This window comes from Arvicola amphibius, chromosome 3 (assembly GCF_903992535.2).
Source record: "Arvicola amphibius chromosome 3, mArvAmp1.2, whole genome shotgun sequence".
In the NCBI taxonomy this organism is placed as follows: Eukaryota; Metazoa; Chordata; class Mammalia; order Rodentia; family Cricetidae; genus Arvicola; species Arvicola amphibius.
Window position 1 is genome coordinate 175,468,723 of NC_052049.1, and position 17,496 is coordinate 175,486,218.

The 17,496-nt window shown below is 45.1% G+C and overlaps 1 protein-coding gene across 1 annotated transcript; it reads right to left on the bottom strand.

Moving 5' to 3' along the window:
- Positions 1 to 1,161: 1,161 nt before the first annotated feature.
- Positions 1,162 to 16,974, bottom strand: Fbxw12 (F-box and WD repeat domain containing 12). The gene is given in 14 exon segments (XM_042054752.1): positions 1,162 to 1,279; positions 4,872 to 4,996; positions 5,066 to 5,226; positions 5,475 to 5,519; positions 5,522 to 5,575; positions 8,056 to 8,140; positions 8,142 to 8,267; positions 9,636 to 9,794; positions 13,165 to 13,292; positions 14,754 to 14,873; positions 15,851 to 16,011; positions 16,108 to 16,145; positions 16,886 to 16,926; positions 16,929 to 16,974. Coding segments are annotated over 14 exon segments (1,407 nt in total).
- Positions 16,975 to 17,496: the final 522 nt, after the last annotated feature.

Genomic DNA, 17,496 nt, shown 5'->3' on the forward strand with positions numbered 1-17,496 from the left:
TGGGATGGCAGACATGTGCCATCCTTCCCTAGACTCCCAGGAGCCTTGTTTTGTCTGACTACACATCTGTGCACCAGAAGCATGTAGGGCCGTTGGAGGCCAGAAGAGAACATTGAATCCCCAGGAACTGGATTTTTAGTTGTGAGCTGCCATGTGGGTACTGGGAATTGAACCCAGGACATTTGGAAGAGCAGCTACGGTCTTAACTGCCTTGGTCTTATTTCTTTTGCAACAGGATGTAATATAACCCATGCTAACCTTGGTCACCATACTGCTGAGGACCTTTGCTTTCACCACCCAGTGACTTAGTTATGAACTTTTTGTATGTGGATGTGTGTGGTGTGCATGTGTGCGTGTGGTGTGCGTGCGTGTGATCTCCTCCCCACCCCTGGTTCAAGTGTTTGAATACTTGGTCCCTAGTTGGAACTATTTTGGAAGGATTACGAGGTGTGGCCCTGCTGAAGGGGGTATGTTACTATGAGCAGGCTTAATTTTAAAAAATGGTGTGAAAAAAGGAGGTTAAGAATTCAAAAGAGAGCAGGGGAGAGGGTATATGGGAAGGCTTGAAGGAAGAAGGGGGAGATGGTAGAGTTGTATTACAATCTCAAAAAATAATTTGAAAACTGCCTATTTTGTTTTTCAAGACCGGGCTTTTCTGTGTACCCCGGCTGTCCTGGAACTCACTCTGTAGAGGATGTTGACCTCAAACTTGAGAAATCTATCTGCCTCTGCCTCTGCCTCCCAAGTGCTGGGGTTAGAGGCGTGCACCACCATTGCTTGGCTTAAAAGGTGCTTTTTTATTCAGGAAAGTAATGCTCTTCATCTGAGCCTAGCTTCTACAGCGATAGGCACGGAAAGATGGATATCCGCCCACACAACCTGGTCAACTCTAGAATCAATGGGATGACAGATTGACAACCAAATTGCATACACATCTAGCCATGGGTTTTGTTTCAGAGAAAAGGTGTCCTTATTTATCCCTGGTCACTCTGTAGACTAGGCTGCCCTCGAACTCAGAGATCAGCCTGCCTCTGCCTCCTGAGGGCTGGGATTAAAGGCAGGTGCACCATATCTGTCCTCATCATTTCTTAGCAACACTAAAAATCACAAGTTTGGCCTTGCAAATAGAGGTTTATTATAATAAGGAAGAGGACAGCCCATTCAATTAGTTTTCAGGAGCAGACTTTCAAAAATATATGCCGACAGAGCAGAGCATGCGGAACCTGTCCCCACCACGCGAGCTATGCTCACATTATTGCACTGTGCTTTGGAGATGATGCTGCCAAAGGGGAAAGACAAAAACAAGACGTCAGTGCACAGGTTGGGGGACAGCATCAACAATGCCGGCTCTTTATTCACAGTCCTAAACGTTTAAAACTTAAGAATTTGCCAGGCAGTGGTAGCTCACGCCTTTAATCCCAGCACTCGGGAGGCAGAGGCAGGCAGATCTGTGAGTTTGAGGCTATCCTGGTCTACGAGAGCTAGTTCCAGAACAGACTTCAAAGCAACACAGAAACCCTGTCTCAAAAAGGAAGAAAAAAAACCTTGTTATTTATTCACGGTGTGTGTGTGTTAAAGAATAACCTATGGGGGGCTGGAGAGATGACTCAGAGGTTAAGAGCACTGAGTGCTCTTCCAGAGGTCCTGAGTTCAATTCCCAGCAACCACATGGTGGTTCACAACCATCTGTAATGAGATCTGGTGACTTCTTCTGGTCTGCAGGCATACATGGGGGCCAAATGTTGTATATATAATAAATAAATCTTAAAATTTAAAAAAAAGAATAACCTATGGGAATCAGCTCTCTCCATCCAAGCAAGATCCAGAGACTCCGCTCAGGCTGCCAGCTTGGTGGCGACTGCCTTACCTGCTGAGCCATCTCAGGTTATTTTTGTGTAGCTGCACACATTGGCAAAGGTAGCCTTCCTAGCATGAGTGTCAATCCCAGCCTCCTGTGCTAGGGCTCTGCCACAGTTCTCAGTTCTCTGACAGGGCTATCTGAACTTAGCAACGAGGGAAGCCCGGTGTGATGTCACATGCCTTAAATCACATCAACTTAGAGGCTGAGGCAGGAAAACAGATGAGTTTGAGGCAGTCTGAGGTTAGTCTAGGCTACACAGTGAGACTTTGACTCAAACACAAACAAAAAAAAAGATTTTTAATTTATAAATTCATTTAAAATTGAATTCTGCTCCCTTGGCTATACTTGGTCTACTCAAAGTGGATATAGTAGAAGCATCAGTGCGCCCTTTCCCATCGGGTGACGTGGAGACAGTGCGGCGCAGTCCTGTCAATCATGGAGGGGAGGGGCATATCTACCACGCTCTCTCAGGAACTCATAAATGTCAGACCTGCCCTGTGAGTGCAAATCCAGGTCCACACCTCTCCTGCTCCTGGCCCTGCAGACTCAGGGAGCCCTGTCAGCCATTTCTTCCTCTGCACTGAGAAAAAAAAAAAAAGCAACCCTTCCCTCTCCCCACACCGGGCATGTTAAGAACACAGCAAAATGCCCTAAAGTTTTGGGGTAAAGTTCATTAGCAGAATTCATACTTTACATGTGCAAGATCCAGATTCACTCCCCCAGCACAAGAAAGACAAATACCTCCCCCAAAATGGTAAATCTACAGAGGCAAAAGCTGATCAAGCCCAAACACATTAAATTCCAAATATTCGCACTAGATACATCATAATCAAATTTCTAAAGACTGAATAAAATTTGGCACACCACCAACTTTAATCTCAGCACTCTGAAAGCAGAGGCAGGCAGATCTCAGAGTTCAAGGTCAGCCTGGTCTACAGAGTGAGTTCCAGGACAACCAGAACTACACAGAGAAACCCTGTTATGGGGGAGGAGGGGATGACACACAACACTGAACAGAAAACTTGAAATCAGAGGGACATGACACCTGGATCTACAGAGTGACAGACTCCAATGTCAATAGCTCTCTCATCACACCAACAGAAGGCAGAAGGGATAGTAAAGCCCTGTCCAAACCCTGAAAGAGAATAAACTGATGACAAGAGACAGACTGAGAGGCAGCAGATCAGGAGTTCAAGGCAATCTTTGGATACATAAAGCTTTAGGCTAGCCTTGGCTACATAGCAATTTCCAGGCCAGCCTGGGATATAAAGGATGTCTCAAAACAACCAACACAACACACACTTTATATAGCGAAGGCCTTCTTGACCAAAGCAACAAAACTAAGAGTTATCACAATGCTAGATTTTAAAATGCATCACGCGGAGCTACTATGCAAAAAAAGCAGAGCGGCGTTGCCATAGAAACAGGTCCATCAGAGACCAGTCCCAGAGCCCACACATTCATGGTCTAAGGGAAACGGTAGTCTCTAAGAAACGGTGTTGAGGAAGTTAGCTAAACACCACGTTCATGTATCACCCACTAATCAATAATTCAATAATTATCTCAGAACAGATTCAAGATAAGATCAGACCCAAAACTTGGAAACAACTAAAAGCAAATCTATAGAAAACGTTTTATGACTCTGGGCAAGGCTAGAGTTCTTGGCTAGGACCCCAAACACAGGCAAACAAACCAGGAATTGGAGAATAGGATTGAATCAAACCAAAAAGCTTATCCACAGCAAAGTGGGTAAAAACAACAAAACAAAAACAACAAAACAAAGAGAAAGCCTACAGAGTGCAAAAAATATTTTTTAAGTAAGGTTTCACTATATAAGTTAGCATTGAATTTGAATGTAGCCTAGGCTGGTTTCAAACTTGAGGTAATCCTTCTACCTTAGTTTCATGAGTGGTGAATTTATAGGTGTGTGCTCCCATATCCATAGGGAGAAAATATCATTAAGTCATACATGTAATATAAATTATATTGGTAAGTTGTTATGTGCTGTTGATCCTTGTTGAAAATGGACTCGGGATAGGCAATGATGGCCTACACTTTAAACCCAGCACTCAGGAGACAGAGGAAGGTGGATCTGAGTTCAAGGCTAGCCTGGTCTACAGAGTACCAGGACAGCCAGGCCTATACAGAGAGACCCCGTCTCAAAACAAAACAAAAAACAAAAAAACAAAAGACGAAAAAACAATTCAAAGTAAACTTTTTCCGTTCTTTTGGAGATTGGGAGTAGGGTAAGGGGGTGTTTCACTAAATGTCCAAGATGGCCTGAAATTTGCAATCAGTCCTTGCCTCGGTGTGCTCAGTGCTAGGAACTAGGCATGTCCAGCACACCTTGCTCATTGAAAATAATCTGGATGAAGGCAAGTAAAGCTCATGGGAAAAGTTAGCCAAAGGAGATTTAAAAAAAAAAACAAAACAACTCCATGAATGAAGCAACCCAAGTGGGCACAGAACTCAGGCCCATCCTGCCATTAAAGACAAAGTAGGAAGGCTTTGGTTTCTACTGTGGGAGTCAAACTACTGACAATGTAACTGTGCCTGCCACAATCACAAGAACTAGTAATTCTCCCCCCCTACTATCGCCCAGACAGGGTGTTTCTCTGTAACAGCCCTGGCTGTCCTGGAACTGACAAGAGACCCATCTATCTGCCTCTGCCTCCCAAGTGCTAGGATTAAAGGTATGGAATGGACTTTTCTGTCACTTTAAGAGACGGGCCATGCCCACTCCCTTCCCCATCCAAGGCAAGCTGATCTCCAGCTTCCAGCCTGAGTCTCTTCCTATCTCCCTCTCAAAGAGGCAGCTTCTGTCTCTCCCCATTTCTCCCCTTCCCCCCTCTGCACACACAACACAATACTGGTTTTTATGTGATGCTGGGATCATACACCTAGTCATATCTCTTTACAGAAAGTAAAATGCATTTTAAAAATGCATTTTTATTCAGAAGTTTTTTATATTATTATTAAGGTAGAGTTTAAGTTGCAAAGCAGCGCTTACCTTTGTGGTCCCACATGTGTCTCGTTTTGTAGGCGGTAACACTTCCTGAGGTATAGCCTTCTCTCCTCCCACGTGTACACATCCAAAGAACCATCAGTAAATGTAGAGATGACGTGGAGGGGATCCTTCAAAGGACACCCAGATATGAGTGGACAGGAGTCAAGGTCACATCAAAATACAAGGAAAGGGCCCACGAGATGGCCCATCAGGTAAAGGCACTTGCTAGTGAGCCTGGTACTCTGATTTCCATCCCTCGAGTCTGTGGAAGGGTGGAAGGAGAAAAGCACTAACTCCGGAAAGCTGGCCTCTGGCCTCTGTGTGGGCGTGCATATGTACATGTCCCAACAGTAATAAACTAAAAACATAAATCCATACAGGTGGTGGTAATGCACGCCTTTAATCCCAGCACTCTGGGAGGCAAGGGCAGGCGGATCTCTGAGTTTGAGGCCAGCCTGGTCTACAAGAGCTAGTTCCAGGACAGGCTCTAGGAACTACAGGGAAACCCTGTCTTGAAAAAAAAAAAAAAAAAAAAAAAACCACCACTGGAAAGGAGGCATCCCAGACTGACATACCACGAGTAATTTCATGGTCCTTTGAAGCAACCTTCAAATCTCTGCAGCTGGATGCCTTGCATGTTATAGACGAATCTGACTTGCTTGAAAACACAATCGCATTCTTAACGCTGACTCCCATCATCCTAGGCTCTCGATGTAATATGGTAACCGAAAGGCTGCAACTTTATGAACTGCTCCATGCAAAACACACAAAATAGGTGGGCAACTTCTGAATCATTGCAACTTCATGCACTGCTCCATAGAAAACACAAAGTACATGGGCAACTTCTGAATCATACCCTACTTCCATGGGACTCTAGCCTGGTGGAGACCATGAAGACAGTCCAGTGGACTGACAGATCCACAGCCTTGACCGTGGAAAAGCAGACTGTGACAATGACAGTTTGAACAATCAATAATAGTCCGAACACTGGAAAGACACCTGTACTGAGAAAGGACATTAGGACATTAGAACCCAGTCCCTAATACATGATATAAATGTGTTGTGGGACAATGGCCTTGTACCCTGTCAATTGTATTGTTTTAATAAAACGTTGATTGACCAGTAGCCAGGCAGGACGTATAGGCCGGGCAACCAGGCAGAAAGTAGAGGCGGCTGAAAGAGTCAGTCTGTAGTTGTCACAGAGAAAACAAGACACAGAGGAAGCAAGATGAGAATGCCTCCCTGATAAAAGGTGCCAAGCCACGTGGCTGACACAGACAAGAATTATGGGTTAATGTAGGATGTAAGAGTTAATAAGATGCCTGAGCTAACAGGTAACCAGTTTATAATTAATATAGACCTCTGTGTGTTTCTTTGGGACCAGGCAGAACAGAAACCTCTGTCAACATAAATGGAAATATGCTGCCCAAGAGAGCAGGGTAGAGTGTAGTAACCAGTTGAATGTAGCCAGCAAAGAGGCTTGAGTTCACATTTAGCTAAGGAGCCTTCTGCTCCCTTTACAAAGACTTGCATCATCATGGGGATACACGCCTTTAACCCCAGAGAGTCCAATCAAAATGAAGATACATGCCTTTAACCACAGAGTCCAATCATCATGGGGATACATGCCTTTAATCCCAGAGTCCAGTGGAAAACTAAGTTCGAAGGTCAGCCTGATCTACAGAGCAAGTTCCAGGACAGCCAGGGTTATAGAGAAACCCAGTCTCAAAAAAATAAGTAAATAAAAAAATAAAAACAACCAAAGTCATGCATTTATGGCTTCATATGAGTACTTCTGAGATATAAGAAAATAGCATTTCTTTTAAATTTAAAAATTGTTTTTAACATGATTGTGTAGGTATTCATGCCACAGGCACACATGTGACAGTCAGGGATAAATAACTTGAGGGACTTATTTAATTGGGAGAGAACTAAGTTTTCCGGCTTGGCAGCTGAGTGTCCCTGTGTCTAGACCTGTGGTTCTCAACATTCCTAACGCTGAGACTTTTATTTTTTTTTTAAATATTTATTTATTATGTATACAATATTCTGTCTGTGCGTGTGCCTGCAGGCCAGAAGAGGGTACCAGACCCCATTACAGATGGCTGTGAGCCACCATGTGGTTGCTGGGAATTGAACTCAGGACCTTTGGAAGAGCAGGCAGCGCTCTTAACCACTGAGCCATCTCTCCAGCCCCATCGCTGAGACTTTTAATACAGTTTTTCATGTTGTGTGACCCCCAACCATAAAATTATTTTCATCGCTACTTCATAACTAATTTTTCTGTTATGAGTCATAATGTAAATATTTTTTTTTGTTGTTTTGTTTTGTTTTTCGAGACAGGGTTTCTCTGCGGCTTTGGAGCCTGTCCTGGAACTAGCTCTTGTAGACCAGGCTGGTCTCGAACTCACAGAGATCCGCCTGCCTCTGCCTCCCGAGTGCTGGGATTAAAGGCGTGCGCCACCACCACCCGTGTAAATATTTTTTGAGACAGAGGTTCGCCAAAGGGGTCAGGACCCACAGATTGAGAGCCACCACTAAGCCATTTTGCCGGTCCCATAATAAAAGGGTTTTTGTTGTTGTTGTTGTTGTTGTTTTTATTTTGTTTTGTTTTGTGTTTGTTTACTTGGTTTTGTTTTTGTTTTGTGGGTTTTTTGTTTTTTTTTTTTTTTTTTTTGAGACAGTTTCTTTGTAACAGCCCTGGCTGGTCTGGAACTTACTTTGTAGACCAGGCTGTCATTGAACTTGCCTCAAATTCACAGAATTTGCCTGCTTCTGCCTCCTGAGTGCTGGGATTAAAAGGTGTGCACCACCCTTCTTGGTCTTTTTACTGTTTTAGCTATCATCAGTGTGCGTGTATCATCTGTGTGCGTGTATCATCTGTGTGCGTGTATCATCTGTGTGCGTGTATCATCTGTGTGCGTGTATCATCTGTGTGCGTGTATCATCTGTGTGCGTGTATCATCTGTGTGCGTGTATCATCTGTGTGCGTGTATCATCTGTGTGCGTGTATCTGTGTGCGTGTATCTGTGTGTGTGTGTGCACGAAGGCACACAAAGCCCCCTCACCAGCCTGATCTTTGTTTTATGAGATGGCCCCTCTGTGAAGCTTTCCAGCTGTAGGCTCCCAATTTGGGGCATGTGCCATTAAGCCTGGCTTGAGAAATTTTTAAGGTGGCAAGGTTTACCTCTAACATCTATTTTGTTCTTGGTTTTTTCCATTTTTATATCATACGTGGTAAATCCCGAGTCTCTCGGGGGAGCCTCTCTGGAACACCAGTGTTATCCTGTCTTCCTGCCATGGGGTCCAGAAGGCTCTGTCGCAGAACGTAAGTGTTATAGTGGCAAACACAGGGGTGGGGTACTCCGATGGCCTCAGTAAGCTGTTCATTAAAAACACCTGCGGAGAGAGGGTTGCACAGCAGAGTAAATAAAGAGCAGCTCAGTAGGGGTCTGGCACATCCGCACCTCAGGGAAAGGGGCTTTAGAGGAACCGCTGTGTAGCTGGCTCCCTTCCCCACTGCAGATAGGGCCGAGCAGTCATTGCTTCTGCTAAATGAATTTGTAACTGTCTTCCTGTCTCTCCTGCCATGTTCTGAGACAGAAATAGAATGGAGTTCCTGACCTAGGTCAAAGGGCGACTCAGTCACCCTCTCACAACGGCCCCCTCATCAAACAGAAGTAGAGGACCAGTTCAGGATTTTTTTTTTTTTTTTTTTTTTTTTTTTTTTAATGAGGAGGCATTGAGACAGTCTTACCATAACCCAGGCTGGCTCTGAAAGTACAGCAATGTACAAAAGTAAATAAATATGATGGGCCCTGAGGAAGGGCTTGGCTCTGAGCAGACCGGCTGCCTCCCAGTACCTCTGAACGAGCACCAGAGAGCAGAGAGTTAAGAGGGAAGGGAGTATAAAGAGCGCTGGGTACATGTGGGTCCCCTCTTTCCCCATGGTCCAACCACAGGGGGGCAGAAGCAGCAAGCAAGGCCTTGTCTGGGCTGTGAGCAAGACTGAAATACCTTCCGGGAGACTGCTTTGGTGTTAAGAGTTCAGCTTTATTCCAGAGTAAGGAAAATACACAGGAAGGGGACAATGGCTGGGGCCTCACCTAATTTGTATTAAACAGCACCCTCCTACCCTGAGGCTCCGTATGTGGCAGCAGGGTCCTATCCGAAGGCTCCGTACAACACAAGGTCTGATTACCTTTTGGGCAGCAGGCAGAAAGCTTCAAGCTCCTGCAGGGAACTGTGTCAAGGGTCACACCTGAGCTAAGTCAGGCATCCGTGCTTAGAGATAGAGAGCAGGAAGAATTCAGGGGAGGGGAGGCGAGGAAAAGGGGGGAGCACAGGACAGGTCCTCCAAATTGTAGTTTGGAGAGGACTGCCAGGCCATGATCATGGCAGACTGCAACATCTGACCAGCAGGGCCTCCAACAGGTATGAAATCTGAAAGCCAGTGCTAGAGGTAGATTCCTGGGGAGGATAGGAGCACAGTCCAGGAAGGTTGCTGTGAGTTCAAGGCCAGCAAAGTAAAGGCTTCCAGGGACCCTTATTCCACCTGCCTTTGGCTGAGCCGGGTTTCAAGGACACTAATAGACATTTGCCAACGGGACTGAGCAGTACTGCTTCCCAGAGCATCACTTCTGACTGAGGACAACTTCTGCTCAGATAGGGTCCAGGAGAGAGGAGCAGTCTGCCTAGTCCTCCCAGAGGGCTGGACCATCCTTGACTCTCCTGCCCCAGAAGTTGAAGTTGCTAGAACAGACCTACCTTTGGCGAGATGTGTGGATGTTTCTTATTCAGGAAGACCCATTTCTTCTGATGAGAGCAGTGGAGAGTGTCAATAGTGTATTTCAATGCAGGGACTCTAGAAATAAGCTGTAATTCAGGAATCCTAAATATGTAGAGGCTACCGAAAATGTCACCTGCCTGAAATCAAAGCACCAGCAGTCCATCAGTAGAAAAACCTGAAACATGAAGGAAGCAGCACTGGCAACTCTGAGACGCATCAGCCTGCCCCCCAGAGTGGCTCACACAATCCCACGAAGACTTTCTAAGAGCCCAGGGAGACAGCTCAGTGCATTCTGTGCCTCCCTCGGGTGGCTCACCCTTGACTGCTCCAAGGGATCTGAATCTCTCCTAGACTCTGTGGGCACCTATACTCACATGCACAGACCTGCACACAGTCGCATTATTAAAAATAGACAAATTCGGGCCATGGTGGCACGTGCCTTTAATCCCAGCACTCGGGAAGCAAAGGCAGGTGGATCTCTGAGTTCAAGGCCAGCCTGGTCTACAGAGCAAGTTCCAGGACAGGCTCCAAAGCTACACAGAAAAACATTGTCTTGAAAAACAAAGCAAACAAAAAACAGATTTTTTTTAAAAAAAATGAGACCTGGGGGCTGGAGAGATGACTTAAGAGGTTAAGAGAACGGGCTGCTCTTCCAGAGGACCTGAGTTCAATTCCCAGCACCCACATGGTGGCTCACAACCATCTGTAATGAGATCTGGTGCCCTCTTCTGGCATGCAGACATACATGCAGGCAGAACACTGAAGGCATAATAAGTTAAAAAAAAAAAAAAGATGTCTACAGCCAAAAAAAATTTTAAGAAATAAAAAAATGAGACCCTCTGGGACTGGAGAGTGGCTCAGCGCTTTTTTGAGAGCACCTGTTCTTCTAGAGAATTTAGGTTCAATTCCAGCACCCACACAGTAGCTCACAACTGTTAGCTCCAGTCCCAGGGGGCTCCAATGACTTGTTATTCTGACCTCCAAGGGCACTAAGCATAGTGCACCACTAAGCCCAGGATGAATTATTTTCTTCATTTTTTTAAAACAGTGTTTCTCTGTGAAACACTCATAGCTGTCCTGGAACTTGCTCTGTAGACCAGGCTGGCCTCAAACTCAGAGTTCTGCCTGCCTTTGCTTCCCAAGTGCTGGCTACACATTTCTTTTTATAAAAGAGACTTTTACAGGGCCGGGTGGTGGTGTTTCACACCTTTAATCACAATACTTGGCAGAGGCAGGTAGATCTCTAGGTTCGAGGCCAACCTGGTCTACATAGTGAGTAGTGAGTTTCAGGACAGTTTGGGCTACACAGAGAAACCCTTCTCAAAAAAAAAAAAACCCAAAAAAAAAACAACAAACAAAAACCCCAAAACAAAACAATATGACTTTTTCAGGGCATGGTAGCATATGTCTTTAACCCCAGCACTCAGGAGATAGAGGCAGGCTAATCTCTGAGTTTGAAGATAGCATGGTCTACACAGTGAGTTCCAGGCCAGCCAGGACTACATCATATGACTTTGACTCAAACACACACACATATATGAGGAGGGAGATTGTCTAAGTCCTGAACGACTCTTCCCCAAGGACTTACTGGGGTGTCAACATTATTCTTTTTCCTTACTATCTGATAAAATTCAATTTTCTCTCCACTATCTCTGTCCAAATTATGGACTCCCCATTAGTAAATATTTGAGTGCTGGAGAGATGGCTCAGTGGTTAAGGGCACTGGCTGCTCTTGCAGAGGACCTGGGTTCAATTCCCAGCACCCATGTGACAGTCCACAACTGTCTGTAACCCCAGTACCAGGGGATATGATACTTTCATGCAGATGTACATGCAAGCAAAACACCCAATACACATAAAACAAGAATAAATAAAACATTAAAAATAGGGCTGGAGAGATGGCTCAGAGGTTAAGAGCTTGCCTGCTCTTCCAAAGGTCCTGAGTTCAATTCCCAGCAACCATATGGTGGCTCACAACCATCTGTAATGAGGTCTGGTGCCCTCTTCTGGCCTGCAGGGATACATACAGGCAGAACACTTGATACATAATAAACCTTAAAAAAAAAAAAAGGCAGTATAGGGTGGGAGAGTAACAGTCAATCCCCCTAATGAACATAAATACAGAAAGTCTCAACAAAATACTTGCAAACCAAATTCAAGAGTACAACAGGGGGCTGGAAAAATGGCTCAGCAGTTATGAGAATACTATTCTTCCAGAAGACTCAAATTCAGTTTCCAGTGCCTACCTAGGGTAATTACAACTGTCTTGTAACTTCAGCTCCATGGTTATCTGACTCCCTCTTCTGGCTTCTACAGGTACCTGCACTCATGTGCACATACCCGCCCCCACAGAAATAATGTAAAAATAATAAAAATAAGTCTTAGAAAAAGAATATACCAAGCTGAACGGTGGTGGCTTACACCTTTAATTTGAGCACTTGGGAAGAGGCAGGTGGATTTCTTGAGTTCAAGGCCAGCCTAGTCAATAGAGTGACTTCCAGGACAGCCAGGGCTATGCAGAGAAACACTGTCTCAGGGAAATAGAAAAAAAAAAACATACCAAAAAGATCACTCCCACAATCAAGCTGGCTTTATTATAGAGATGCACACATGGTTTAATATATATAAAATCAATAAGTGTTATAAATTATATAAATAAACTCGAGAATAGAAATTGAATGTCAATAAATGCAGAAAAGGGCATATTCCAACATCTCATGATATAAGTCCTGAAGAAACTCAGAATAGAAGGAACATTTTTCAGCACAATGAGGGTTGTTTTTGACAAACTGTCCTCGTTAGTTTTTGTTTTATTAGTGGTGAGTCTGTGTTTGTAAACTTGACACAAGCTAGAGCTATCTGAGAAGAGGAAGCTTGACTGTAAAACCATCTCCAACAGATTGCTTCTAAGCAAGTCTGGAGGGCATTTTCCTAATTAATCATCAGTGTGGGAGGGCTTGGCCCACTGTGGGCAGTGCCACTCCTGGGCAGGTGGTATTAGAAAGACCTGATCAAGCCATGGAGTATCCGGAAATGGATAAGCAGAACTGTTGAATCTTGCCAAGACAGGGTAAGATGGTTCTGAAAATTTTCTTGCCTTTAAAAATAATCTGTCAGTTATTCTAGGCTTTAGCAAAGTTGGTTGCTTCAAAGTTGCAAATGTGACTTTGGGTGATTGCCCAGGTAGCCAATTGTCTTTATGATTTGTTGCATGTTTTGGAAGTTGTTTGATTGCACTTCCTAGTTACTCAGGTAATATTTCCCTTCTCAGATCTTCAATGGGGTTGAAGACTAGATGAATGTAGTTACTTTCCTCTCATGACTTGGCCAAGTTATTTATTATATTATAAGACTTAAGCTGGTTAGAATAGGATATTTGTTCTTATTGTATATAATTTTGTAGTAGGTTTAGAACTCTCTTATTTAAACAAAAGGGGGAGGTGCTGTGGGAAGGTGTATAGCTCACAACTACCCGCCCCCTGGGGCGTGGCCTCATAGACTATTTACCTGGATGTGGAAGGCGTCCGGCCCCTTCATCTCTGCTTCCCCCTCGGCCCTGTTTGCTGTTTGGTTTGCTTTGGATCTGATCTTCATCCATCGTTCAAACAGAGAATCCCTGACTTTGTAAGTTTTACCTTTTAATAAACATCGGCCTATTTCTTAGTTCTGAGCTAGTGTAGGATTCCTTTTTTCATAAGCATCCGATCTCTCTGCCTTCACCCTCCAGTCTCGCGGCCCTTTGCACTACTCACCCACTTCTAACTCACTATTCTCTCTGTTTCTTACTCTCACTGTGCTCTGTTCTCTTGCTGTCTCCACTATTCTCTCTTGCTCCCCTGCTTCCCTAGCTCTGGCCATGACCAGCCTGCTGGCCATGTTCAGTTTCCCTCCTTCTCTGCTCTGGACTCTTGAGGTGCCTCTGGCTGTTCTCTCTTATCTAAAACTATAGTCATACGAGCAGTCACATCCGCAGTTCCTTTACTGTTCCCTCTTGGATGCCCTCAAAGGATTTCCAGCAACACCAGAAACAAGACAAGGAGAACCACACTTATTCCACTCTTAACACAGTATGGTATTATTTTAGTCAAAGGACTGCCAATAGGAAAGGGAGAAGCTAAAGTAACCTTATTTGCAAACACGGTGATTCTGTTTTTTTCTGGTTTTTGAGACATGGTTTCTCTGTAGCTTTGGAGCCTGTCCTAGAACTAGCTCTTATAGACCAGGCTGGCCTCAAACTCAGAGATCTTCCTGCCTTTGCCTCTTGAGTGCTGGGATTAAAGGCGTGCACCACCACCCAGCTGTGATTCTGTATTTAAGAGACCCTGAAGACTCCACCAGAAAACTCTTAGGACTGAAAAGCTCCCAGCAAATTGACAGGCTACAAAATTAACAATAAACAAAACAAACCAGTGGCCTTCCTCTTAGCAATAAACAAAGCGCAGGAGCAAGTAAGGAAGCACAGCCTCAAGACAACAACCAAACCCTGGAGTATAGGGCTGGAGCAGTGGTCCAGCAGTTAAGAGCAGTCACTGCATTTGCAGATGGGTTCGTAGAGCCTACCCAACATCCCACAGCCCTCTCTGGCCTCTGCCGGCCCCCAGTCATAAACTCACAGGCATACACACGTATAAAATAAAAAAGAAATATTTAAAAAAAAACATGAGTGAAAACCTAACTGAGTAAGAGAAAGCTTCTAAAATGAAAACTTTAAGACATGGAGAGGCACCGGAGGATGAATCAACAGGGAACCTGGGTTCAGGGCCCAGCACCCAAAGTTTACAACCATCTGTAATTACAGTTCTAAGGAATCTGACTCCCTCCTGTGACTTCCACAGGCACCAGGCACACATGTGGCACACATCCATATATTCAGGAAAAACACTTGTACACATAAAATGAATAAATCTTAAAAAAAAAATAGAGGGGGAGAAACTGGTGGTGCACACCCTAAACCCAAGCGCTGGGGAGGCAGAAGCAGGTCAATCTGCATCAGGAGTTCCAGGACAGCCTGGGCTGTACAAGGAGACCCTGTCTCTGCAACAAGAGATGAATTCAGGATTCAGGTCTAGGTCCCTTTAGCTGCTCCTGGGCCAGACTCACCTCTTGAAGATCCCAGGCAGAAAGGCAAGTCAAGGATATCACCATGCAGACAACCGATCTTCCTTGTCCTTCTCTGGTCAAGCCACTCCCCAAGAGATAGTTCACATCACCCAATCCTACAAGGAAACCCCAACAATATTTGGACACTAGATATTTGAGGGGTGACTCAAAAAAGGTTTGTTTCCATTTCCCTCTCTCTTTGCAGGAAGGCTCGGGTAACAGCTGTGGAAGGAGGAAGAGAGGCAGCCAGACAAGCTGCAAGTTGGCCTCTGGCTCAGAGTTTTTACTCTTTAATCTGTTTCTAGAGATACCAAGTAGGTCCTGGGGACTAGGGTTATAACTAAGGTCGGTAGAGTGTTAGATTCTATTCCTATAATCCCATAAACCCTAATCCCAGCCCTCATTTAGAAGCAGAAAGATCCAAAATTCAAAGTCATTGCTGTTTCCTATATGGGGAGTTTGAGGTCAGCCTTTGGTACATTACACCCTTTCTTAAAAAAAAAAAAAAGAAAAAAGAAAAAAAAGAAAGAAAGAAAAAAGCCAGGTGTGGTGGTGTTCCAGTCCCAGGAAAGAGGAAGATCTCAAGTCTGAAGCCAGCCTGGTCCACATATTGAGTTCCAGGCCAGTTTACATAATGAGGCCTTGTCTCCAACAACAAGACTTTCCATCAGGAGAATGGATCCCACAAAGTTGTCTTCTGAATACACATAATGTGTATGTACATAATCACATATGCACATGCTAAGAACAATGTAAAAATTAAAGTAGCTCCCCATCAGAAAACGGTCACAAGGAGGTTTTTAGGGAAAGGGAAATAACAGCTTATGCTATTTAGTATTTTTCCAATTCAATTTTCTGTATATTCTAGGGAGGGTAGGAAGCCTCTGGAGAAATGGGGAGATAGGGCTGGGCTGGCATTACACTGTTACACCATCGCTCTGGGTCTTTCCTTCAGATCACAGGAGACAAGAATCAGGGCTGGTTCCATGGCTAGATAGCAACCTCAACCCATTAAATTCTAATTCCCTTTCTCTTATCCAATGAGAACATAAGACTGCATAGAATGGGGGAAATATCGACTGGGTGTCCATACCAAAGTCCCCAGGTATTTCTTTGTAGATGAAGTCTTCTGGCTTGGCCCAGGTCATAGACTATTCTTGCCTAGTTTGGCTAAGGAAGAACTGCTTCCAAGTCTGTGCATTCAGGAACTCTAGGCGGATGCGGCAACAGGGCCATCTTTTCAGACACAGCTTCCTGCAAGGCAGTCATAACATCCCAGTCAGCTCACCTCCTCAGAGCCCCAGAGGTGCGGGGGCGGACTCAGAAGCCCTGTCCTGCCCCTTTCCTTACCTCCACAGGAGATCACTGCCTGAAACCTCATGCCAGCTCTGCAGGAGAGAAAGGAGTCCTTAAGTCAGTCAGCAAGCCTCCCCTGCTCTATTTGTTCTGTGCTGGGCGGGCCTACACAGGTTCATCAAAAGCAGTCCCAGCTCTCCAGGCCCAGCTAGCCATCTTGCGAGAGCTTGGAGGATGGAGGGCCAGTCCCCAAACCTTTGACCTGGGAGCCTCAAGGGTCTCACATATCAGTGGCACAACTTCACCCATCAGCTTGTTCCTTTAATTTAGCAGAATTTTGTTGTTACCATTACTGTTTTGCAACAGGGTCTCTCGTAGCCTATGACGGCTTTAAATTCACCACTTAGCTGACTATGACCCAACCTTCTGGTCCTCTTTGCTTCTGCCTCCCACATGCTTCCATTACAGGTGTGTGCCAGCACGCCTGGCTCATTTACCAGGATTTGAGGTCTTCAGAGCGGATGATGCTAGCCCATGCTAGCCCACAAGCCCTCAGTGTATCCCTTTGCTGCCCTGTAGCTCAACACTCCCAGTGGTCAAGAGAAGCAAATGAGTCCGCGAGCTGCGAGCTAGTGCATCAGAGCCGAGTGGACAGGGCTGAATAGAGTCAGTTTAAGGAGTGAAGAAAGGCTGTGTGAGTGTGATGCTGGGGTAGCTAACTCCGTGGCTGGGGGAGGGAAAGGCCAACGGGGCCTTTTGCAGGAATATACAAACTGGAGGCGTTCAGGCCCAGAGCTGGTCAATTAGCAGGAAAAAAGTGGAGAGTCTTTACCTTGTTCACCTGGGCAGCCTGTAGCAAGCTGAAGGCGTCAGATAGGAGAAGATTTCCCACAATGGTACACTAGGCAAAAAATTCTCCATTTTTCCTGGCCTAAGCCCACACTCGCTCTTCTCTCTGACTTGCTCTGTCTGGTTTTGAAGGCTTGGCCAAAGATGGCAGCATTTCGTGGGACTGCCACCTGCAGCTCATGAGGCTTTGATTAAAGTCAGCTGCAGGCGTGTAGGCTTTCAGCCTGATGTACTTGCCAGAACTTTCTACAAAATATCAAGTAACACGCTCATTTTTTTTTAAAGATTTATTAATTATGTATACAACATTCTGCCTCGATATATGCCTACACACCAGAGGAGGGCGCCAGATCTCAGTACAGATGGTTGTGAGCCACCATGTGGTTGCTGGGAATTGAACTCAGGACCTCCGGAAGAACAGCCAGTGCTCTTAACCTCTGAGCCATCTCTCCAGCCCTAACACGCTCATTTTCAACAGGTTCAGTTGATTATGTGATGCCCATTAGGAGGCTCCAAATGGTGTGGGGAATCTGTTTTTCATGCTGATGGCTACCTTGAGAACGGAATTAGACCAGTAGGGTCTCCCTCTCAGTG